Source organism: Macrobrachium rosenbergii, chromosome 37, assembly GCF_040412425.1.
Source record: "Macrobrachium rosenbergii isolate ZJJX-2024 chromosome 37, ASM4041242v1, whole genome shotgun sequence".
NCBI classification, from domain to species: Eukaryota; Metazoa; Arthropoda; class Malacostraca; order Decapoda; family Palaemonidae; genus Macrobrachium; species Macrobrachium rosenbergii.
Window position 1 is genome coordinate 32,880,833 of NC_089777.1, and position 26,169 is coordinate 32,907,001.

At 37.6% G+C, this 26,169-nt stretch overlaps 1 protein-coding gene across 1 annotated transcript in view; it reads right to left on the reverse strand.

Moving 5' to 3' along the window:
* The window catches only part of LOC136825455 (STE20-like serine/threonine-protein kinase), a 114,268-nt gene that overhangs the window by 20,096 nt on the left and 68,003 nt on the right, over positions 1-26,169 (reverse strand). Inside the window, 8 exon segments of the mRNA XM_067081926.1 lie at positions 3,408-3,491; positions 5,843-6,037; positions 6,398-6,499; positions 6,812-6,961; positions 15,964-16,203; positions 20,917-21,175; positions 22,978-23,267; positions 24,209-24,575. Of these exon segments, the coding sequence (XP_066938027.1) occupies positions 3,408-3,491; positions 5,843-6,037; positions 6,398-6,499; positions 6,812-6,961; positions 15,964-16,203; positions 20,917-21,175; positions 22,978-23,267; positions 24,209-24,575 (1,687 nt within the window).

Sequence of the window (26,169 nt, forward strand, 5' to 3'; positions counted from 1 at the left end):
GCATCTTCATCATCATCATTCAATACTGCCGAGTCTTAGTGTGAGACTTTGGTAGAAGTGGATATCTAGTATTAGCATACCTTTATATATATATATTTTCATAGGTTAGTGGTGTTTTTCTTTAAATTACAGCAAGAGTTTTTTTTAAATAGTAATATTTAATAAATCTAAATTTATGTACAGTATCAAAAATACCACAGCACTGTACAGGTACAATACATGTACAATGTGCATTCTCTCCCTTTCTTTCTCTGCCTATACTGAAGTCTATTGCTGATACTTGTCCTGTTCACTACAAAATCATGTATTGTACAGTACTGTATTGTATATACTTTGGTTACTACCCAGCCATCTTTGTTAATAACCAATTGTCTAGGTTGAATACCTGTAAAATTTATGGTTAACAACACACTACAGTACTGGAACAAGTTTTGAGAAGTCAAGAGTTATTTGCTGATTTTCGATTTTTGCAGGGACTGGCACCTCTCACTCATGAACTGCAAGGGATAACTGTACTTCTCCTGCCGAGTTTTATTCTTCTGAGTATTTAAAGCATTGTGAAAAATGAACTGTAAATAATCACAAGCGCATCACTGTCTCTACTTTTAACTTACTGCTTTTCTTGTCTCAATATAAAGATATGATGTGTGCATGTGGCAGGGAAGGTTGGGGTCAGGAAGGACCCCCAAAGGTTTCAACCCACTACCTAGTTTTACATCCTTGTCTACATGCATTAATTCTTTTCTTGACAGCCTCATTTTATAGTGCATCCTACTTCACTGATATACAGTAAACCCCCCTGTATTTGCAGTCTCATGACTCATGGAATCACCTGTTCGCAGATTTCTCTATGGAACATATATACGAATTATTAGCTGAAAATTTGCCTATTTGCAGTATTTTTCACTGAGAAATATTCACTAATTACTGTATTTTCATATAATTTTCATGACTAAATGCACTTTTTGTGATAAAATTATTAAAATATTCAAGTACCCAGGTAGTGCTCGAGTTACGATAATTCGGTTTTGCGATGGGGTAAGCAATTAATACTTATAAGACAGTATTTATAAAATATTTTTAAATTTCGTGCAGGCAGCAGCGAGAGAGACCAAATTACAATAGACCAACTTCTTTTCCTCCATCTCTTTATCCCATCTTCTAGTTAAAAAGTAAAAGAGAATGATAAAAGTATTGTCAGTAAAGTTATACTCGTGTAAATATGTACAGCCATGAATAACTGAATGAGAAGCTGTTATTTTACTTATAACCGAATCAGATAACAACAGCTGTTTAGCTTGTATTTCAACCATCTTACAGTAGTAAACAATTACAGTAGTTAGAGTACAGATGACATTAAGTAGAATAGGACCGATATATTTTTACATTATACCCTTATTCAGTATGGATAAAAGATCGGCAAGGAAATGTACTGCTAAATTTAAGATGCAAGTTGTAGCTGAAGCTGAGAAAACAATGTTCAAGCTGCTATGACTATAAATTATTGTGCATTGGTAACATGGATGAAGCTCAACCATAATTAAAATTGGAGAGAAAGTATTTTCATCAAAACTACTGGGCATGAAAGAACACATATTACTGCTATTTTTATGCCAATAATCGATACTACGTAAAGCTCGTATTATGTTGAAATCGAGTGAAAATAGCAAACAGAATCTTGATTTTTTTTTTTTTTTACACAAAACAAACATGCGCCAAAATGGCCAATGTCATCTATTAACGTATTTAAGTTGCATTTCAACTTAAAAACACTTTGTATAACGAAAAATAACCTTGCCCCATATAAAATAAAGTATCTAGAGATTCATTTACGCTAACTAGAAGCAAGAAAAGTGCTCTGAAATTAGTTAAATACGGCGAAATAAACTTACCACGTAATCGATTTACCAAACCAAAACTTGATCACTATGATCGCAATTTATAATGCAAAAGCAACATAAGAATATATATAATATTACTGGATACAGTGAATTAAAGCACAACATTTTAAAAGATCCATGAAAAAGATGCATATTCGTTGTTAATGTTTGTATGACATTATGTGAATATAGAGTACACATTCCAGATATGTTTTTTCCAACAAACAATGGGTTTTTTAGAACCTAACCCCATTGTAATTGGGATAATACCTGCATATGCATTGTTAGTTTTTTGTGTTTGAATTATCAAAATACGCAGTTCTAAGTGTTTTTAGAAGGGTTCCAAGTATTTGCGGATTTTAGCTATTTGCAGGGAGCATGTGGTACGCATCCCCTGCAAATACGGGGGTTTACTGTATAGTAGTGTTATTAACCTTGTTTCTTTCTCCTTTCCTTAGTATTTCCTCACTACCACAACTATTTAAGATGATTTAAAACAAACTTCTTCAAGGAACTGTGCATGTGATTTGTCATATATAGCAATAAAAAATGTGTTTTACTGTCAATGTTGTATTAGCACTACATTTCCTTTATACAGGGACTGCACCAAAAATGGTGGCTATTCACTTACCTTGTGTTAAATATGACAGGACAGAATAATATCTTAATACAGTACCTCTAGGTCTCATTCGTTTTGTAGAGATGACTGCTGTAATCCCCTTATGTTGTTACTTTAACCTTAATTCAAGAATTTTGTAATTTTATTCTTTATCATGGGACTTCAGCATTCACGGTAATTTCTCAAATATGTGCAAAATATGCAAAAATAATGAAGAATCAAACCATTTTTGCTTGGATTTGGTATAATTGTTGATAACCCTCTTGAGAATTGAACCTTGAACATCTACTGATCTCTGCTTGTACCCCATCACAACTGATGATAAGTTAGTTAATACTTATGTTATGTGCAAGATTTTCCAAGCTCTGACAGATTTGGAGAGATCACAAAACATGATATTACAATTTTCTGTAGAGCTGTGATTCATAAACAAACCAACAAATAAAAAATGGTAAGAAAAATTCTGTGATGCAGAGAGAAACGGCCTAAAAGAAAATTTTGTTCCCAATTTCATTACATATGGATAATTTAGTTTTTTAGTTTTAGAACCAAGCATTACATTCTCTCCAAATCTGATGATACTGATTAAAACGATAATCTAGTTTTTTTAATTTTAGAACAAAGCATTCAATTCTCTCCAAATCTGATGATGCTGATTAAAAGAGCTTTAACAAAACAAAGCTTTAAAACTTCAACTCCTGCAGGTCTTGCCCTATCTATTACTGGACCAAGCAGAATTTTCATCTTTATTGTACCTTTTAGGTTCAAGAAAATAAGTCTGCACCCATCACAAAGATGGATGTTCAACTTCTTCAAGGTGCATATTCCTGAATTTCCTGCTTTCAAATAACAAAAAGCAATAACTTGACAATATAGTGATGGCTGTATTAGCAAAACAAGTAATTTACCTGCTGCCTTTTGACTAGCTCCTCCTCTTTTTGCTGGTTGACTCGTTTTACCTGCTCCAATTCTTTTTCGTGTCGTACCAACATCTGCAAAGATAATACTGGAATCAAAACACAATCTATATCCCTATGTCTATAAATAATTAAATATACTGTAAAGGTTGCAAGGCAAAAGGTGAACGAAGGACCAAAGACTAGCCACCTAGAGAAGAGCAATATGAAGGTATAATGTGTTTTTATAACAGACAAATTTACTCTGGAGCAATTCACCAATAAGTAAAAGAGGTAAAGTCAACGAAAATCTTACGAATATATGAAAACCAGATAGTGGTCCTATTGTCCAAGTTGACAACAAAGATAATATCACACAATACCCATACGACAGGAACCTGTGGCTGAAAGGTCTGGTAAAAGATGAAACCTACTCAAAAAGGTTGCTATGCTTTAATCTATACCAAAAAAAGATGAAATATTACATTATTTGCTCACAGCAGATCAGAAGAATTATGGAATAAATTTTAAATCATATACTAATGCAGGGTTACAATGTCTATGACAGATATGAAATCCATTCATGTCAGAGATTTGGACATAACCACAAAAAAATACTGGAGGATTTGTATGCCAAGTGTGGGAAAAGTAACAGGTTAAAGGACTGTAAATCAAAGAAGACAAAGTGTACATTTTACCTAAGTCTGAACATATTTGACATTAGTTATTCATAATATATGACCAAGTGACCTCACTACAAAATAAAACTTTCAAGCCCAACCCTAAAACATCTAAAATATTTGGAACTGAAGTGTTTCATCAATTTCCTAACATGAATAGGCTTATTCTAAAGAATGGTTTAACCCTAAAAACCAATAATCTTTAAAAATTCGATTTGCTGAAAAAATTGGAACTTCGTGTAGGGTTCAAGAATGTGTCCACGAAATATTATGCAAAATTTGCCTATTTCTCTAGTTATGGCCTAAAATGTAACAATAACTATAACCCATAAAACACCAGTAGCGCAAAATGATTTAGTCTGGTATAGTTTTTGCGAATGGAATGTTAATGTCAATAATATCCTAGTTTTTGGTTATTCCTAGCCATGACAACGCATACCATGACGCCGACTGACGCACTGTACGAGTTGCCTATAAGAGCCAGAAGGACACGTTTTTCATGCATTTTCTAAGACTGTTTTTTCAAAAAAGGTCCAAGAGTTCATTTGCTTCTAGAATGAAAAGCCAAAAAAGTCCAGGCTAGAAGAAAGAGTTCAAGAAATTACCATTGGAGCGACGGAGAGAGAGAGAGTTGTCGCCATCAAACGGCATAGCGATCTCTGCTGATCCACCCCTAAACGCCTCACTACCAAAGGGCAAAGATATTTTAGAAAAAGAAAGCAGTAGCTCGGAGGCTGATATTATAGACGATCCTTAAAATGATTAATAAGTGAAGCAAGACTTGATGAATTACAATCACGAATCCCTAATTGTGAATGTAAAGTAATTCCCAGTCCATTTGATGGATTCTTTTCATCCCTAGAGTAATACCTTGCAGCAAGATCAGACAGGGGACCAGGAACCTAAAATTTATAAGAATGTGTCTTAGGCACATAAATAATCAATTAATATTCTTATTTATAATCATTTTGCATTAATTAATACCCAAAAATAAAAATTAAAACCATAGAATTAATTGTAACACAGTCTTTGAAGTCCCTTTTACTTTTTTATGTAACTAAAACTTTGAAGGCCCGTTTCTAAGTTTTTCGCCTTTAAAATGCATCTCAGTATTGGACCAATCTAAATGAAATTTTAAATATAACATTGGTACAAAGCCGATTTTTAATATTTTGAGTTTCTGATTTTTGGCAATTTTTTTTCTGTAAATTTTCCGGGAAAATTTCTTAAAAAAAAAATTCATATCTCAAAATAATTGAAAAAATCAAAATCCCCGGCTTTGAATAAATACGTGGTTCAAATTTATCACAAAAACCAAAAAGCAAAGGAGGAGATGCATTTTGAAAATGGCCATTTTTGGCCGCTGCTCTGAAGGTCAAACAAAAATTTTTCCCCCAGAAGTTCCACACAATATCCTTTAACAAACCCCTTGTATCAACAACCTGTCGTTAAAAAAGTCGGAAACCGGCCGATCCCCTTAATCTAGTTTGATTTATGACAATTTGGCTAAAGAGCCAGGCACTAAGACTGTAAACAATACATTTGTGGTGAAACAAATACTGTACTTCTTATTCATATATAATCACATCATAAGTTTTCTTTTATTAATTCCACATCCTCTGCTTGTGTATGATGCTTTTCATCTTGCATTACTTTCTCCCTTACAAGGCTTCCACAACTGAATATGTCAGTTTAACATCTTTTACATTGTACAATAGGGTGCTATTACTTTCAGTAAAATAAGAATAAATTCACATTTACACAAACCTGGTGTCGCTGAAGGAAAAATATATCCTTAAGTTGTCTTTTGGATAACTGATGTTTCTCATGTAAATGACGCTCTTCCATCTCCCAGAGAGCTGATTCACGTGACCTTAACAGCTGGTGCTTTTGCTGCAAGAATTGCCTCTCAAGGAGTGCAATCCTCTCTCGATGATCATCTCCAAGACGTTTTAGAGACACCTAAAAAATATGCATATTTTTTTAACGAGGCTTTATTATCTGACTAATATATATATCACTTATAAATTTACATTGAGAGTTGGAAAATTTTGGAAAAAACATGAAAAAAGGGATTATTTGTAAACCTTTCTATCCATTAGCAATTCTAAAAGAATGCAAGAATGTTTTCCCAAGTATTCTTTACATAAATCATATTGTTAAAATACAAAAGACATCTGTGCATGAATAGAGGCTGTAGGAGAACATTTCCCTGGCACAAAATGAGAAAAACTGTTTGACTTCAAATACAACGCATAAGGGGTTTTTGTTCAAGTTCATTTGCATTTCCAGTTAATACTGTTTTCATGCATAAAACCATACCTCATGAGCTTCATGAAGTTTTTCCAGGAAGATCTTTTCTCTTTCAGTCTGGTCTACATCTAGCTTTTCTTTTCTGGCTTTAAATGCATCCTTCCTTTTGTCCTGAAAAAGAAATGTACATAATTTAAAAAAACCTAGAGCATATACTTCACTGGTGTTGCTATAACTTGCGTAACTTGTGTATTACTGGTAATTGTAACAAAATACACAGACCCAATTCAATATTTCTGAGGAGACTTACAACATTCTCTGCCACTGTTCATGCCTTGACATGATTTGATGCTAATCATGTTCTAAGGCACAGCAAAACAAAAAGAGCTAAAAATGTCTGTATTTCTTCTTTTCCATGTGAAAACATGCTTTCCCTTAACCTGCAGAAGAAAATTTCAGTTTGTTAATAAAAGGAAAACTTACCTTAGGAAGGAGATCTATTTCTTGCTTTAAAAGTTTTAATTCTGTTTTCAATGATTCACGGAAAGCCTTGAGTTCACGTTCTTGCTCTGCTCTTATTTTTTTGCTGGCATTCTTCAGTTCAATTTCTTGCTGACTTTCAGCCTTTTCAACCTGTAGAGAGTAAACACAAAAATAAAAATTTCTTAGAGAAACATCAATGGAAAAACCCTTTTTTTTTATCCTTATTAAACAGCTAAATACTGCTATTTATATCTAAAAACATAAAATCTAACTTTTCAAGAAACAAAAATGATTGTGTGTGTCACAGCGAGAAGAGCAGAAATTGCCCATGTACTGACCACCTGCATCCTCAGGTATCCTGCAGCTACCTGTCTAATTATCCATGTAGTCTAAATATGAAGCTACTAGAGATCAGTACTGATGTGAGGAGGAACAGTAGCACCTCTACTTGACAGATACTTTTGGGGGACTGGCCTCTGATAAGTAACAAAGACCCTGCACTTTCTAGATATCTTACAGCTAACAGCAATTCCACATAGTTCCCAACCTAAACTAACCTGTACTTTACATTCAACATCCAATTTAGGAGATACAGGGGTTCTGTTCCTACGCCGAGTCGTAAGCTGAAAATCATTGTAAACCGAAAAATCGTCAAAAATCGAAAGAAAACTTACTTTTAATGCTCTGGGTATATTGAAAATGATGTAAACTGCATTTTTATTCAGTTTTTCATAAAAAAACCTCCAAATTTTGATTATTCTGCCATTTTGGAGCCATATTTCTTCCGTTGGATTGGCATACGACACGTCATAACCCTGGAACATGCGCCGCAAACTGGGAAATAATTTCTGAATATATTTGAAAAGTGTCATAACCTCAGAACGTTGTAAGTCAGACCCGTCGTAACCCAGGGACTGCCTACATATCTAAAAATGTATCATCTTAAATGGTAGCATAGGAAAAAATAATCATAATATGGTAGCTGATAAGTACAGACACCCACTAAGTTGAGGTTTACCTGTAGCTAATTATAAGTCTCATTTGTTCACAAGAAAAAATCAATCTGCTACTTGTTATAATAGGCAGTCCCCGGTTTACGACGGGTCCAGCTTACGATGTTCCGAGGTTAAGATGCTTTTCAAATATATTCATCAGAAATTATTTCCCAGTTTACAATGCATGTTCCTGGGGTTACGACACGTTGTATGCGATCCGACAGAAGAAACATGGCTCCAAAATGGCAGAATAATCAAAATTTGGAGGTTTTTTTAAGAAAAACTCAATAAAATGCAGTTTACATCGTTTTCAATACACCCAAAGCATTAAAAGTAAGGTTTTCTTCGGATTTTTTACGATTCTCGACGATTTTTCAGTTTACGATGATTTTCGGTTTACGACGAGGCAGAAAAACAGAACCCTCGTCGTAAACCGGGCACTGCCTGTACATACGAATGATAGACAATTTGCAAGGAATTGAATGAGAATTTTTGTAGATCCCTAGCCTGCATCTCTTTCTGGTGTTTATGTTATCATATTTGGTAATAATAAAAAAAAATTTATAGCATTCCAAATTTCTGCATTAGGTTGCCCACGGATGATTAAAAAAAAAAAAATCCACAGGTGTTACATATCTGAGTCCTCAATGATACCTAGAAGGGACTGCTAATTTGCAAGTGCCTAATCTAAAGAATGGTAATTCAAAAATATATAAAAATTCTATTTATGAACATACTAATGAATCAGTTACATTATGATTTTCATGAGTGTTTGAAAATTTTCCTCACCTCAAGATAATACCATACATAAGGCCACAAACTACAAAACCTAACAGCTGAATATGAATGAAGTTAAACAGCATGACTTTATCTATCACATAGGTATCAGTACTGTGAAGCATATCATATGTATATAGAGCACTGCATTGTTACAGGAATGACAAAACAGGCAAAGGTGTATTACGCTAAGTAAAAAAAAAAAAAAAATAGGTTACACAAAAATATCATGAAAAAATGGAAATTAGCATATAATGGAAAGCATTCGTGCCAGACCTTTTGCAGTTCCACCACTAGCACTTGGTTGAATTTGGAACAAAATAAAAATAAAGGGACAAAATCACTCATGAATACAAATGTATTCCTCTATATTGGAACTTAATATGTAAAACGTCTTTACACCAGGATACTAACTCTAGTGATACACGACAGAAAAATTATATTTTTATGATAAAATAAAGTTTTATATATACTTACCCAGTAATTACTTAGCTAAGAGTTTCTACTTGAACGGCAGCTTAAATTTTGAAATTCGTGGTAGCGATTCTTTTGTTTTTGTGTAGGTGACAAGACCCCACCCACTTTCGGGGTAAGAGAGAGGACCAACTAAGCCAATAGACCAATTTGTTTATGGAAAAAGTCCACGCGCGGGGAGGAGGATGGGCTCCATTCGTAATTACTGGATAAGTATATATAAAACTTTATTTTATCAAAAAATATAATTTTTATGTAAGTAACTTACCCAGTAATTACTTAGCTGATTACACATTGAAAGGGGGTGGGGAATTGTGGACAGTAAAATAACAATTTACATATGAAAGTTAATGGTCTAAACAAGGCTAACATTGAGACAATGTTTGTTGTTTCCTTATCTGGTGAGAGAGCTGCACGGATAATTACTGCCTCTGGTTGGCGCTCATCTCAACCTGTAGAGATGTGACAGTATAGTCAGAGTCATCTCTACAGAAGTGGGATATTCTGCAGCGAAGGAGTGCTCCGAAGGGTGACAGAACATACAGCAGAAACTTTGTGACAAAGGAGAATACCAAAGGTCAACAAAGCTCAGATCATTGCCCCTGACCAGGGTGCAGTATCAAAAAACAACAAAAAACTAGTAACAGAATCACCTACACCATAAAAATTAACATGACCACTACCCAACACTAAAAAACTGGTGGGCACTCCATTGTTATACTCTCCAGGCTTCCCCAGAGCTCGACACTATGAACAAGGTGAAGAGCTAAACACAGAAGAAAGGGTACTTCCTACACTTCCTCACCTGTCACTAAGCCAGCCAAGGACATCGGTCCTAAGGTACTGCAGTTTTCGTAAATAGTTCCCACATCCCACAGATAGTGCATTGCAAATACCGACTTGTGCTTGAAAGCTACTGATGTAGCAACTGACCTAACCTCATGAGCTTTCACTTTCATGATTTTCAAATCATTTTCTTCCATTTGGGCGTGAGATTCAATAATAAAGTTCCTCAAAAAGAAGGGAATAGCATTCCTAAATAAGGGTCTAGAGGGATTTTTGACTGAGCACCATAAATTAGAAAACAGCCCTCTTAATTTTCTCGCTTCAGTGCAGGTAGTACCTGAGGGCTCTCACTGGGCAAAGCACTCTTTCTTCCTCTTCCATGCCTAAAATATCAGAGAGGCTCTTAATTGTGAAGGAATGAGGCCAAGGTTGTGAAGGGTTCTCGCTCTTCGCCAAAAAGCTTAATAGGGTGGAACAGACTACGTCTCCATTTGAAAAGCCAATTCTTCTGTCAATCGCTTGAATTTCACTTACCCTCTTCACAGTGGCCAGCGCTACTAGGAAAATAGTCTTCTTAGTTAAATCCCTCAGAGAGGAAGAGCGCATGGGTTTGAAGTGATCACTTGATAACCACTAAGTATCACTTCTAGATTCCAAGTGAAATTCTCATTTCTAGAGCTTTCTTGGAAGACTGGCTGGTGTGCTGGAAGACTTAATTAGGTCTGAAATATCCTGATTAGCAGAAATGTTGAGGCCTCTGTGATGGAAAACAGAGCTGAGCATTGCTCTGTAGCCTTTTATGGTGGAAGAAGACCTTCCTAGAGAAGTCCTCAAGAAAAGAAGAAAATCTGCTATTTGAGGGATAGGTGTCTGAGAAGACGAAACTCCGTTTCTTCTGCACCAGGTCCTAAAAAACTTCCACTTTGCCTGGTACAGCTTGTTGGAAGAGGCACGTCTACATTTGGGAATGGCCTCCACTACCGATCGCGAAAAACCTTTCCCTCAACAAGTCTACTGACAGTCGAAAGCCTGTCAGGGCCAGAGTGGACAGGCCTTGACAGAAAATCCTGCAGTGCAGTTGTCTGACAAGACTTGGAATAGCAGGAAGGAGCCTTGGAAAGTCTATGAGGAGATCCAGAAGATTTTCGAACCATTCCTTCTGTGGCCAAAAGGGGGCCACCATAGTCATCCTTGCATTGCTGTGGGAGTGGAATTTCTTGAGAACTTCCCTTATTCCGAAAGGTGGAAAAGTGTAAAGGTCCAGATTCGACTAATCTTGAATCATCGCATCTGTTGCCCACACGAGAGGGGTCCAGAACAGGATAGCAGAACAGAAGTAGACGGCGATTTCGAGACGTTGCAAATGAGTCCAAGGTCGGTTGTCGCCATAATCCCCAAAGGTTGGAGCACACCTGATTATCTAACATCCACTCCGTCGGAAGTTATGTATACCTTAGTTTAACCAGACCACTGAGCTGATTAATAGCTCTCCTAGGACTGACCCGAAGGATTAGACTTATTTTACGTGGCTAAGAACCAATTGGTTACCTAGCAACGGGACCTACAGCTTATTGTGGAATCCGAACCACATTATACCGAGAAATAAATTTCTATAACCAGAAATAAATCCTCTAATTCTTCATTGGCCGGCTGAAGACTTCAGAGTGCTAGCCGAGAACTCTACCCACTCATCCAACGAGGAACTATTCCATCGGAAGGACTTGATTCCGGCAGCTTAAGTTCGTCCGCCAGGACACTGCATTTGCCTTGGATAAACCTTGTGACTAATTGGGTTTGTTTCTGGTCTGCCCAGCACAACAGATCTCTTGTTATCTCACACAGGGAGAGTGAGTGCTTTCCCCCTTGATGTCTTATGTAGCCAAGGCTGTGGTGTTGTCTGCATGCACTGCAACTGTCTTGTTGCAGACTTCTGTTGCAAAATAACTGAGGCCCAGGTGAATCGCTTTTAATTCTCGTAAGTTGATGTGAAGCTGTTCTCCTTCGGGGACCAGATTCCCGAGATTTCTTGGTTCCCAAGGAGCACTCCCCAACCCAGATCCGATGTGTCAGAGAAGTCTAGGTCGGGGTTCGCTGGGAGAGAGATTTCCCCTCCGTCAACCTTTTTACTGATTTCACCAATGCAAGTCCTCCTTTATTTCTACTGTGATAGGAAAGGAGTGAAGATCTTGATTTACCTTCCGATCCCAGTAGGCTCTCAGGTAAAACTGTAGTGGCCTCATGTGCAGTCTCCCCAGTCTGACAAATTGCTCCAATGAGGCTAGTGTGCCTAAAAGACTCATCCACTGAGTTGCTGTGCATGAAGGGTGAGAAGAATTCACCTTCCTTAAACATTCCTTTACTCTCTTGGGGGACAGCAAAGCCTCAACTCTGTGAGTCTAACAGAATCCCAAAATAGAGAATTCTCTGAGTGGGAATTAGTTGAGATTTCTGGAGGTTTAGCAAACAAGAGTCCTAAATCTTGAGTCATGCGAATCGTCTTCTGTAAGTCCTCCATGCATTGATCCTTCGTGGGAGAGTGAAGTAGCCAGTCGTCTAAAAAAAAAAAAAATAAATAAGATCTTTACCCCTGCTAGATGTAGCCAACCTGCTAGGGGGAGCGAGTACTCTCATAAAAACTTGTGGGGCAGTTGAGAGGCCAAAACAAAGAGCTCTGAATTGATAAACTTGGTTCCTGAAGACAAACCTGAGATATTTCCTTGAATCCTCATGAATAGGGATATGAAAATATGCATCTTGCATGTCTAGGGAGATCATCCAATCCCCCTGACAGATGGAAGCAAGAACCAATTGTGTTGTTTCCATTTTGAATTTTGTCTTCACTACAAAGGCATTCAAAGCACTCACATCTAGAACCGGTCTCCATTCCCCTGAAGACTTGGGCACTATGTAGAGTCAATTGTAAAACCCCATCAACTTGGAGTTCCTGACTAATTCTATGGCCTTCTTGCTGATGGGAAAGGAAACCTCTCCTGAGAGGGCCGAATACTTCTCAAACGGGAGTGTTGGTCAAGGGAGGCCTCTCCCTGAACGGGATAGAATAACCCTCTTGAGTACTTTGACTGCCCACTGGTCTGTCCCTCTTGAACTCCATCTCTCCCAGAAGAGGAGCCTCGCACCCACTGGGGCATGGAGAACTGAGGTCTCACCTGTGGGTTGAAGATATAGTTGATGACTCCTTAATGGCTCGGGGTGTGAACCTAACTGATCCTCTGGTCCTAGATTGAGATCTCTGTCTGCCACCCTGGAAGGGCCTAGACAGCAGAGGAGGGGAAGTCCTGGTGGGTACTGCAGACCAATCTCTGTTGCTTCATCAACTGTGTCTGTCAGAGATCCTGTGTGGACTTCTTATGAAGGCTAGAAACAATCTCACTAACAGTTGTCTGCAGGAAAGGATGATGTTTGTCTAGTGGGGAAAATAAAAGCGCTGACTTTTGGGATGAAGTAACACCTTTAGACATAAAGGAAACCCAAAGTTCCCTTTTCTTGAGCACGCCCATTGCGTAAAGCGAAGCAATCTCCTGCGAACTGTCCCCCACTGCTTTGTCCGCGCAGGAGAGAAAACAAGGCTCTTGAACTTTCTTGGCGACAGTGCATAAACACCAGTCCATGAAACTTAATATTTTAAGTCTTGAAAAGACTTTTCAGGAGATGGTACATCTCATGTCGAAAAGAAGACCTACGCTGATTGTAGCTGAGACCAGAGAAGTCCCCCTTGGAGGAGGCAGCCACTCCCAGGGAAGGAGCTTCCCCAGTAGAATACGACAAGTAGTGAGACCTAGAAAGATGAGGGGGGGGGGCCCACTAAAGCAAGCCTTCCCCTGTTCCCTCTTCTCAGAAAGCCAGTTCTTCACTTCACTAAGTGCCTTCTTGGATGAGGACGAGAGAACCACCTTGGGTAGTTCAGCAGTGTCCGAAGGCTGACTACTCATCATGAAAGGCGAAGCCAGGGACAAATGAGTTGCAAGTGAGAAGAATTCGGAGGAATTCTGGAGTAAAGGCTTCAGAAGTGACACATGAGTAGTTGGAGAATCTTGATCTAAATCCTCTTCTTCAAATAAAACTGGAGACAAGGGGGCATCCGATGGAGGTGCCTTAGCAGCGGATGGTCTGTGAAGAAGTTGCAGAATGTTATCCAACTTGCACTGAAGCGGAGCTAAAGCTGGACCCAAATTTGAAGTGGACTGACAATACATCGCCGAACTAGATAAAGCTGGTGCTTGAAGCTTAGAGGCCGACATCAAAACACTGGTTGGTTCCCCGAAGCACTGGCGGCAGGCAGAGGAGACGATGCACTATGATGAGTCTGAGAAATCGGGTGCTACAGGAGGCTTAAGCACTGCAGGAAGCTCAGCTGAATCAGGGCGATTAATTAAAGGTAATATACGGCATTCGCTCGAATCTGGGCGCTTAAGCGAAGAACTTCATTGTACACTAGAAGCAGGGCGCTTGGAACTAGAAAGAAGGCCCTTCTTAGATGAAGAGGGGTGACTCAAAGCTCGTTCCTGGCATCCAAGAGAGGAGAGCCGTTCAGGGCTGCCCCACTTACTGTGAGAGGGTTGAGGACTAAGAGGAGGCTCCCTCAACCTTTTGCTGGGAAGCCGAGGAGCTAGATCCTTGGAAGAAGAATGCCTCTTCAGGGGATAAGACTTGTCGGGAAAGCGCCATTGACACCTACAGTACGGCAAAGAATCTCCCGAACTAGACAAGAGCTGATGCACGTCCGAGATGCCTTTCCAGTGGTTGTCTCTTGAAACAACCTGGGATGCAACAGGCTGGTCCAAGAGGGCGACTGCCCTCCCTTGGGCTAACTGTATGCCTCCTCCCTGGTTCAGGGGAGTATGACAGTGACTGACGCCTGGGAAAATCAGCGGTACGAACAGCCACCTCATCCACTAACACTTCACTTTCCTTTTCTTGTCTAACTTATCCATAAGGACGAACATCGATGCCCCCAACTGGGCCACTATACCTACCACCATATTAATTCTCTGTTCAAATTTATTTTCCATGCTGGCGAAGTGATCGGGCTCGGAGGTGTGACAATCAGAAGCAAGAGTAGGTGGTCTAGGAGTATTTACTGATACAGGGGAAACAGGAACAACAGGAGGAGATACAGCAGGAATAACTACATTGTTAGATTTAGGAGTTGTCTGACTAGCTAATTTCTCGCCAGCTTTAGCGGCTGCCTTCCTCTTGCGATCTCTCTCTAATTTATTCAAACGAGAAATCAGTCTTCCATTTGTGTTCGTCCCAATCCCTGCATTCGTCGCATGTCAAATCAATAGTGCAAACTTGCCCTTTGCAATCTGTGCACAGGGTATGAGAGTCATAGGTAATTTTCATCAACTGGGTATTGCAGCCATTGCTGCAATACCAGAAACTGGAAGAGCTAGTGTCTGACATACTAACTAGCTAAAAAGTCATAATCAGTAACAAAAAACCAATCAAGAAAAAACAATGCTGAAAGGCTACCATACAAAGAATACTTCACCAGATGGGAAGAAAAAACAACTGTCAAAACCAAGCTGCCTAGTCACATGATGTGTGAACGATACCAGCAGCAGAAACAAATTGGTCTATTGGGCGGGGTCTTGTCACCTACACAAAAACAAAAGAATCGTTACCGCAAATTTCAAAATTTAAACTGCCGTTCAAGTAGAAATTCTTAGGTAAGTAATTACTGGGTAAGTTACTTATATAAAATGTGCCTTTAAAAACAAAAACAAAATTGTAAATCATGTAATTTCTTCTTGCAAAATATGTTTCATTACTTTGATTAAATTCTCATGTATAATATCTATTTTCACATGATTTTTTTTAATATAATAATAAATAGCTTTAAGCAGTAACTGATCAGCAATAAGAGGGGGCCTACAGAAGTTTCATGGGGCTTAAGGATTTTTTTTATTAATTTCACTGAAAAATAGTTGAGGCAGCAACACAGCTGAGGAAAGTATAATTTTTTACAGCACTGTCTACACCTTTTACAGACACAAACAGCATTATTCATCATTTAATAAACTGTAATGGTACTGGTGTACTAGTAAAAATTAATACATACTTCTTACATAATAAAAGTTTACATAGCCTAACACTTACCTGTTGTTTCTGTTGCCTGTTCAATGCCTCAACTTCTGTGTCGTAACTACGCAGCAACTGTTGTTTTTCAAAATCAAACTTCTTTTCTTGTTCCATCTTGGCAATGTTGGCTTTTACTGCAAGTTCTTGGAATTGCTTTTGTTCAACCTTCTGCAGCAGTTTCAACTCTCTTAATTCTTGTTTTCTTGCCATGTGGCCCGATGAAAGTGTTCCCATTTCTTCATCATCTCCATAAATAACCTGTGGTGTAAAAAATCATTGTAACTTAATGGACAAAAACTTCCCTTAATGGTACTTTTCCATATAGTAAACCATTATCTTTAATTATCTATGAGTAACATGAGATAAATATTCAGGTTAGTAACCTGATTACCTCTTTTCTTCAAGAGTATTATATATTTATTCATTCTTATTCACCTCTTATTGAAACAACAAACATGAGTTACCTTTATTATTATTATTATTATTATTATTATTATTATTATTATTATTATTATTATTATTATTATTATTATTATTATTATTAACCCAACTACTGAGTCAAGATATTCAATGGCCTTGTCTCAAGGTTTGTCTTTAATAGTAAAATTTACAAATCTTGACTCAGTAAACTGCAGTTGATAAGCTGAAATCTGAGAGTATTCGAGCAAAATTTCAAAAATTTGTTCCGAAAGTTTGGCATTCTATGTTGGTTGAAATGGGCATTTGCATGTGTGTTCACCTGCTGGTGTTAACCTGCATTCCTGCTTACAAGGACTGGGTCTTGCGTTACTCATTTAACACCCAAGGAATAAAAGTGAGACCAATTACAATCCTCAGGATTGTAATTGTAAAATGAAAAGTAAGATGATGAAATTTAGATTACAAGTACACAATCCTTTACCCGAAATCCTCAGGGCCAGATGTGTTCTGGTTTTTGGAATTTTTCAGATTTCGGAACTGTGGGGTCAGGAGCTTATCAAACATCACTATTGCAGCAAAAACATTTCTTTCCCCTTTTTTCATTTTTTTTCATTTTAGTTATTTATTCATTATAGTTTATTATTATTTATTTTAATAATAATGAACTATAATGAATAAATAACTAAAATGAAAAAACATGAAAAAAGGGGAAAGAAATGTTTTTGCTGCAATAGTGATGTTTGATAAGCTCCTGACCCCACAGTTTCAAAATCTGAAAAATTCCAAAAACCGGAACACATCTGGCCCTGAGGATTTTGGGTAAAGGATTGTGTACTTGTAATCTAAATTTCATCATCTTACTTTTTATTTTAGACTCCACTTCTTTTTACCAAACAACTATGCGTTCATGTCTCGGCTGAGGCATCTACATATGTGGCTGAATTCTATCATTTTTATCATGTTTTATTCTTCATTTTTCATCTTTTACCATGAGTTTTAATCCAAACGCATCTATGTTCATTTATTATTCGTACTCTTTATAAAAATAATGAAATGCGTATATTTATAGGTATTTACAGGTGTATATATATAGAAATCACCAGTTAAACCAGACTCTCAGCTAAGACGGACAACCTGGCCCCCCTATTAGTCCGTCTTAATGAGGGTCGACTGTACTGTAAACAGTTAACTAACTTGGACCAGTGATTCAGAGTAAAAGATTTCTTGTTCCTAAAAATCAACAGCATCCACTTATGGGCAACAAATATGCTGTGAATACTTATAAAGGTGCTGTACACGAATCCAAACAAAGTGACTTGAACAGCAATACCTCATCTATAAGTGCACCTCGAAGGAACTTGCGTAACTGAGGATGTACTGGTATGAGAAAAATGTCTTCTGCACATCCACGAAAACATCCAATCTTTCTTTTGGAGAGTCACTAAAACCATGCTGGAAAAACCAAAAAGTATGGCGACAGACACTTCAGTTATTCAGTCAAAGGTAAAATCCAAGTGAATTACCCCTGGTCCATTTCATTCTCTCTATTTACAACCTCCTACTAAAGAATGAGACTTCTGCTGGAGAAGACAAAAGAACAGTAATAGGAGATTAAACCAGTGGAAGGTAACCAAAAATTAATCATAATGCTCCTTTACTGCCTCCACCACCTAAGGTTCTACTCATTAGTCCCTCCAAGCATGCCAGGAGGCTTGCAACTGGCCATCTACCAGAGCCTGAGGGCTGAACTTATCCCCGAAAGGTATAAAACAAGACTTATACCAATATATCCTCCAATATCTCCTTAACCTGTACAGCCAATGAAGAATAAGAGGAATTTATTTCTGGTGACAGAAATTCATTTCTCACTATAATGTGGTTCGGATTCCACAATAAGCTGTAGGTCCCGTTGCTAGGTAACCAATTGGTTCTTAGCCACGTAAAATAAGTCTAATCCTTTGGGCCAGCCCTAGGAGAGCTGTTAATCAGCTCAGTGGTCTGGTTAAACTAAGATATACTTTTTAGCATAAGCATACAGATGCATAAGCGCTGTCACTTCTTCCAAACCGAGTTAGTATAAGCATGAGAACATTAGCCTGCAGCATCAGAAGCAAGTTAAAAACTATCACTCTTCCTTGCTAAACTCCCGCTGGCGCCAAAAACCCTTAAAGCTGGCTTCACGAACTCCCTAGGCTGGCGCCAAAAACACACTAAGCTAGCACCTCAACATCCTAAACTGATGCAGGGAAGAGGCAATATACAGAGTAATAGTTCAATAATAGACAAAAACTTCAACAATATAAACTGAAACTCCATTCAGCATTTATAAAGCACTCGTCAGTCTTGAGTTCGCCTCTTCACACGAAAGAGAAAAGAAACCGAACCATCTACCAAAGATGGTTTAAGTGCCGATTAAGTGGCTGTATCCCAGGAGACGGACTCCGTGACTTCATAAAAAACCAGGACACAAGCCCCAGCAGACCTAAAGGGCACTTCGTGTACCCGAGTACGAGATAAATTACGAAACGTGCTCTAATTGAAGGAGAAAGCTTCGGTTCTCTTCTCAAAATACTTAAAGGCGCTGAAATACTCGAAAATAAGCGTGAACTATTCTCTATTTGGTCTCTTTCCCCAACTAAATGAGGATACAGTGAAGCGCACTGCTCCAGCAAATGCCAATCACACCGGAGATCCTCTGATTCAAACCCTACTTCCACCAGAGGGCGACAAGAGGAGACAGCTGGCGACAGGAAGTGACACCTGGTAACAGGAAGCGACAGCAGCTAGAGTACTACATTGCATCCACAACTCGATGAAAGGGAGACAGTCTGAAGCGACTCAGCTGAGTCCACACAAGTCAGCTAAGTGAAAGAAAACGAGGCGGCAAAAGAAAATGGGAAATGTTGGGAGGCGGGGAAGAGGAGTTACAACTCCTCTCCCACCTCGTCCGAAAGCGATTCAACATACTTGAGAACATTCCCATAAGACACATCCTTTGAAAGCTATGTAGCTAAAATAATATCTAGCTTGAAAACAACAGAAGATACTGTAACCTTGGTATATTTGGAAAGAGAAACATTAATCGAAGCAGAAGTAAGAGATTTGCCGATAGCCAAAGGAAAAGCATGCAAAGAACGAATACGTGCATTTCAACTGGGAAAGAGGAATAGGCTAGCAGACAAGGATTTAGAATGAGCAAAAGATGAGAGATTGTCAATTTGGTTAAACAATTGACAGAGTTGACATAACATCAGAGCAAGTAAAGCTCACTACAGACACACTACTTTTAATAAAACTGTCTATACCTATATAATTAGTCCTATAGGTGCTAACAACCTCATAACAGGTGCCGATGACGGCAGAAGTCACAGGCGTAGCAAAGATTAAAGTTTACCAAAACGATCTTTCGGCTAACGCATTATACAAGGCAATGAGTGTGAAAAACGGAGAGGCAGGTGACGGAGGGCACAGAACCACACTGCCCAGAGAACTGACCCGGTTCCCTGACAGCGAACTTCTTCCTCAGAATCCAACTGTCACAGGGCAGTCCTAGGCTCGGGCTACAGGCGAGTGAGAACACCGACACCTTACCTCTTGAGAGGGAACACGAAAATGATCGCACACTATGGGGGACCCGGACCTGTTCCCTAACCAATTCAGACAAACTTTGTATTGACGAAAATAAGGTTTACACCCTGTTCTAAATTCTCAATATGCTTTTCCTGAACCGAAAGGGGAGCAGAAGGCAGAGCTAGAGAGGAAGCCTCAGTACCGAAAAGCCTAGACTGAGTATGGATAACTACAGACGAAGGAACTGAAGAAGGGAGAGAGACGACTGGTTGATAACCTGACCTATGTAATTACTTTTGCAATCCATCAAATTCCCTTCTCTTCCTATACTAACAAACTTGAGCAGAAAGTCCTTCGAAAATCCCTACTTCCTCGCATCTATTCTCAAGACCACACTTTAACCATTGCAAGCATGAACAGTGTGTATCTCCTAATTACTCAACATCCTGCTAACAAAGTAATCACTCCTATAGAACCTGATGTTCTTAGCCTTGATTCCGGTGGAGGCACCCTAGGAAAAATAAATGTACAGTACCGTGATAGCAGTAAACAGCCACGAAAATTACCAACAAGCGCCTATACATAATGGCGGCAAGGAGAATTCTGACAAAAGCTAAACATTTGAAACATACTTGGTGGAGAACAGGTAAAGTAAACAGTCATCCAGGCAGCCATTCAATATTTTGTCTGTATGGCAACTCGCCTATCAGCGTGGAGATATAAGCTAACTTTAACCATAGGTAAGATTCATCCCAAATAATCAAAATTCTGAAATTCTAGTTCACTTAACATAATTTCTACATAAGAATTAAACTGTACCCATGTCATACCTGTCATACCCACATCAACTCATAAATGTTACATCTTTTCCTCTAAAGATTTGGCAAGTTAGTTTAACACACCCAAAACCTCATAATCACTGTATTATCCTTGAAATTTCTTGACATATAAAACTCCTCCTCAGTAACGAAAATAAATTACCTTGCTTGTAGTTGTGGTGACAACCACACCATCAATAACAAACTTCCTTGTACGTTTCCTAGTCTTCCTTCTAAGGGCCACCATATCCATTTCCTCTTTGGTCTTGCCTCTATTTTTATCTCCAGCCCTGTTGTTAGCGTCGTTTTTGTCAGACATAGGTACTCTCCTAAGAATCACTTCATCAGAATTGTCATCTTGATCCATCCGATGTTTGTTTTCCTTTTCAGAGCTTGTTGTGCTGATGTTATCCCAATCTGACCTATGAATGACAAATCAGAACAAAGATGACAATAATCACTGGGTCATGTGGGTTATCAACCAAACTGAAATTATAGAAAAATTACAAATTTCCTAAATTTTTTTTCCCAAAATGTAATTTGCTGTAGACTGAAGTTTGGGCTTTCAAATAAATTGTATACAGGTCATTGTTGATCAACATTCTCTGCATATAGAAATTTAATCATCAAATTTCCATGGGCCAAATGACTTGTTTAATTCAGAAATAAATAACCTTACACCTTCAATGTGACACTCTTTTTAGTATAAAAAATGCCGTTGCCCAACAATGGGTTTAATTTTTTAATTTGTTATAATCGAATTCTCATTCCATGAGGGCCTGCCATTTACTGATGATGGTTTTACAGACAATAAATAATCAGTAACAAGCAGTTACAATAAATCTGATCATAGCAGTTGTGTCAATTGCTGCTTTAATAGCATCTTCATCTCCCTTAATGTCCAGGCTTCTACAATCACTCCCTGAGTCACTATTGTGCTGCAAAGAAGCTCCAGTTCCACCTAAAGCTTGTCAAGCAAGGGATACTTTAGGTGATAACCTCGTATGGAGCAAACTAACTGAAAGTTATAAATTTCTAGAGTGGTATCTTTTCAATTTCTTTGATAATTTTATTACATAGTTTTGTTAGGTGAAGAGAACTGGCTTGTTTTATGACATTACATAGCAGCAAACCATTCATCTCATTTAGATTTGGAACCAGCAGGGAATATTTCATAGTGTGAATCTTTATGTCTTTGTTCTTTTGCGTGTTGCTTTTGATTTTTTGAAGTTTATGGTTCTATTTTGTGTTAATTAATGATTTCTGGAGCATATGCATCATTCTCATTAAACAAGACAGATGAATACTTGCTCCAACCTTAAGGATGGTCCAAGAATAAGGACATCCTTATTTTTACGGATTCGTAAGCCAATCACCAAACTCACGAAGGTAGATGATGATTACCTATGTCTCTGTGGTCAAATAACATCCTACTTGAGAGTGCTTTTCTTGCAAACTGCAATAAGCAAATGTCAACCCAACAGGAATGAGGATATGTAAAAACCTACCAATTCAAATTGTGGTTTAGCTCTAGGAAAGCCCCAAAAGACTATCCAGCTATCATAAAGAGATGACAGAAAAACGGCCTGTCCAAAGACAGAATAATAATCCCAAAATTTAACACTGATATCAAAGTAAATCTGCTTACACTTCCTGACATGTCATGCAAAAGTCATTTCTTTCTTGCTGAATTTTTACTGACATCTTCCACTTTTACAAACTGAACAAGATATTTATTATTCTCTCAGACTGATGAAGATGATATTAAGTTCTTGGAAAATTGTTGTTATTGATAGATTATCATAATAATTATATATTTCAACTAGACCACTGATTGATACTTTGTAGTTGTAATACAATTAAATTTACTGATGTCAATGTAAGAATAATTATTGTTATTATTATTCTGATGATGAACCCTATTCATATGGAACAAGCCCACAAGGGCCACTGACTTGAAATTCAAGCTTCCAAAGAATATTAAGGTGTTCATTTGAAAGAAGTAAAAGAAAGTAATAAGAAGCCCAGAAAGAACAGATCAGTTTTTACAAAAGAATAAATAAATTACCTAACAAATAAATACACAAAAATGTAATTAAATTATTAAAATACAAGAATTGTTTTATTGTTTTACTTAGTAATGCATTGCACCTTTGCTTGAATTGTCAAGGTTCCAATAAATATACCCATAACTATGAAACGTGGAATGTAAAACCATACTTACTTGTCTGCTAATCTATCTCTTCCAATACCATTTGCTATATGACGTGGTCCTGGAGAATTTGTGGCAGATGTACTTGCCTGCCTTGAGACAAAGTTTGAGTGCATTGGAGTTGAAGTTGTGGACATTGTAGATATAACAGAATCAACAGAAATAACACTGTCTACAGTAGATTCCCTTGTTAATATGGGTCTAGTACTTGATTCAACTGACATCACGCTTGACATCATACTGTCGACTGTCGATTCTCTTGTTAACGTGGGCTTGCTTGAACCATGACTATCTCGTAAATTCTGGAAAGTAATTAAAATAATATAACTCCCTTCAGCTGACATAAAATCTAAACAATCACAGGAGTAGACCATATTGATTTCTTTAGTACATAAAAAAACAACACTGACCTCATTTAAAGATATTTAATTTACCCATCCACTCATCCCTCCACAAGCCACATTACTGTATACGACAGGAGAGCATAAAAAATGGACAGAGTGAATCATGAATGGAATATGAAATTTAGGCCAAAGGCCAAGTGCTGGGACCTATGAGATCATTCAGCACTGAAAGGGGAATTGAAAGCAAAAAGGTTTGAAAGGTGTAACATGAGGAAAACCCCGCAACTGCACTATGAAACAATTGTTAGGAGAGGGTGGAAAGTAAGATGGAAGAAAGAGAATATGAACGGTGGTACAGTAAAGAGAAGGAAAGGGGTTGCAGCTAGGGGTCAAAAGGACGCCGCAAAGAACCCTAAGTAATGCCTACAATGCACCACATGAGGTTCACTGATGCTGCTAACCCCCTATGGGGACAATGAATCATCAAGAATTTCCAATAAACACACACACACACACTCACAAAAGAGTTAGTAAGGATGCAAAGTGGAAGATGCCAAGAATGTTTGGTATAAATGGTAATTTAATGACAGCCTGGATGATAAAGGGGATGTCGCTTGATAGATGATGACACTCTAGTAGAACTGAAAAAGTTTCTTTAAAGTTAACACTGAATGTTAGAAAGAGCACGATAATAAGAGAGCATGCAAACCAGGAATTTATAGAAATAAACATCAGTTTTGAGATCTCTTTAAGTATTTGTAAGTTAAAGTAAAAGAGGCAAGTTTTCGTAGCGATCTCTGGAAGAGATGATGATCGTCAACATATACGGAATATTGTTTTTGTAGTATACACATTTCCTGCAAAATCCAAATAAAAGACAATATAAAATGTATACTTACCCTAAGATTATTCTGTTCTTGGTCAAAGACATCATCATCCACATCAGTAGCTCCTATAGTTGTTCCCTCAATGGTAAGAGCAAGAGGTCTACTATCTTCTTCCACTGAACTAACAGAGCGACCAGTAGAAGGAGTCCCTCCGCTCAGGTTGGATTTGTTAGAGATTGTCTCCTGGAGTCTTGGATGTTCTGCTTCACCCTGAGCAGAGCCCTTGCGTTTCTTTTCCAGAATGATCTGTCCTTTCGGCGTTCGGGCTAAGGCATCCACAGCAACGACAGATATGTGCGTGGTGTCACTGTCACTAGTGACACTAGAATGAGTATCTTCAGCCTCCCCTACTTCTTCAAGTGTGATCTCATACCTTGACCTACAACAAGTACATCATTAATATCATTGCATGTAAATTCAGCTTAATTGATTGTAACATCACTCAACAATATATACTGATTTGCAAAGTAAACACATGGCTAATTTGATTAATTAGATATTTTATAATTCATAAGGAAATACCAAATCCTGTACACACAGACATCACACTATCTGCATTAATATGACTAATACCACCCAAAATAATGGACAAACCCTTGCGGCTAAGCCATAAAACAACCAGAAATGCCTGGGGAAAGCCAGCATTTCATATAATGTACTAGCAAAGTTAGGTTTCATATTTTCATTTTGTTAGTTATAAAATATAAAATAATTCTTATTAGTTACTTGCATATTAAAAGAAAAAAAGGGCCTTGCTATGCATACTTTATACATGTAACAGCAAATGATGGCAATTCAAAATGAGCTTGCATGATTCACGTTTAATCAATTTACAGCTTATTTACAATTACTCACTCTCATGTTGCAAGATGAATCTTTCTGTCCCTACATAAAATGTAAACAACCCATCATACTTAATATTTAAAACATACAAATATGAAACAATCTTGCATTACTTGTATTTAACAGCAATGGGAACTCATACTGCAAAAAATACGGTTTCATGAGTGCACATTACGGTCTTGCAAAATGACATTTTCTATTCATACTGTGTTTTCAGCCTTTAAATTGCAATTATATACCAACATTTGTGGTACCAGAATGTCCTCACACTTAACAGTCTCTAATTTAATATACACTTAAGAGGAAAAATGACACTCCTCAATCACCTCCCTTAGTTTCTGTGTAATACTGGTTACTCTTAGGTCTGTTTAACCCTTAGTGGACGGATTGAGCTTCAGTGTGAAGTAAAACAGGTTTGGGGAGGTGGACGGATTGAGCTTCAGTGTCAAGCAGAATTTCGCACCACTGTTATGGTAATAATGATTCAAAACAAAGGTGCCAATACTTCTACATGCTATAAATTCATTAATGGCAACTTTTATACAGACGAGAGTTAGGCCAGCATCAGTAATGCTTGTGACTTCAAGGCAGAAGGTACTGCATCTCTCTCTCTCTCACATGAGTCTTTTTGTAAATTTGCTTGTAAATATACGAAGGGGCTGCTGTTGTTTTTTGTTTTGGTCTTTTACGATAGTATGTCAGTTGTAAATGTAATTTTACAAAGAAAATTGCAAAGAAATATTAGAAAAAGCATATAAAAGTAAAAAAAAAGTTACTGAATCTTCCTTCTCGTAAATTTATGTGAATATTTTACAACAATTATGCAAAAAATTTGTTACTGCTTTTATTTCTTATCTGTTTTGATATTGTGTGAGCAGTAATAATAATTTTACAAAATCCAAAAAACTTATTTATTAGAAAAAACATATAGGTTGGTAAAATTTACAATTGTCTTGTAAATGAGGCCCCACAAGGGGTTATAAATAGTCATTTTCAACTTCTCGTGGAAGGTAGGGAAAATTTTTTAGAATTTTTTTATTTATACAGTATGAATGTACATGTCATTCTCTTTCCATTGATGTGATTTTTTTTTTTTATTTTGCCGACCTCAAAGTTTCCCCGGTCTGGGG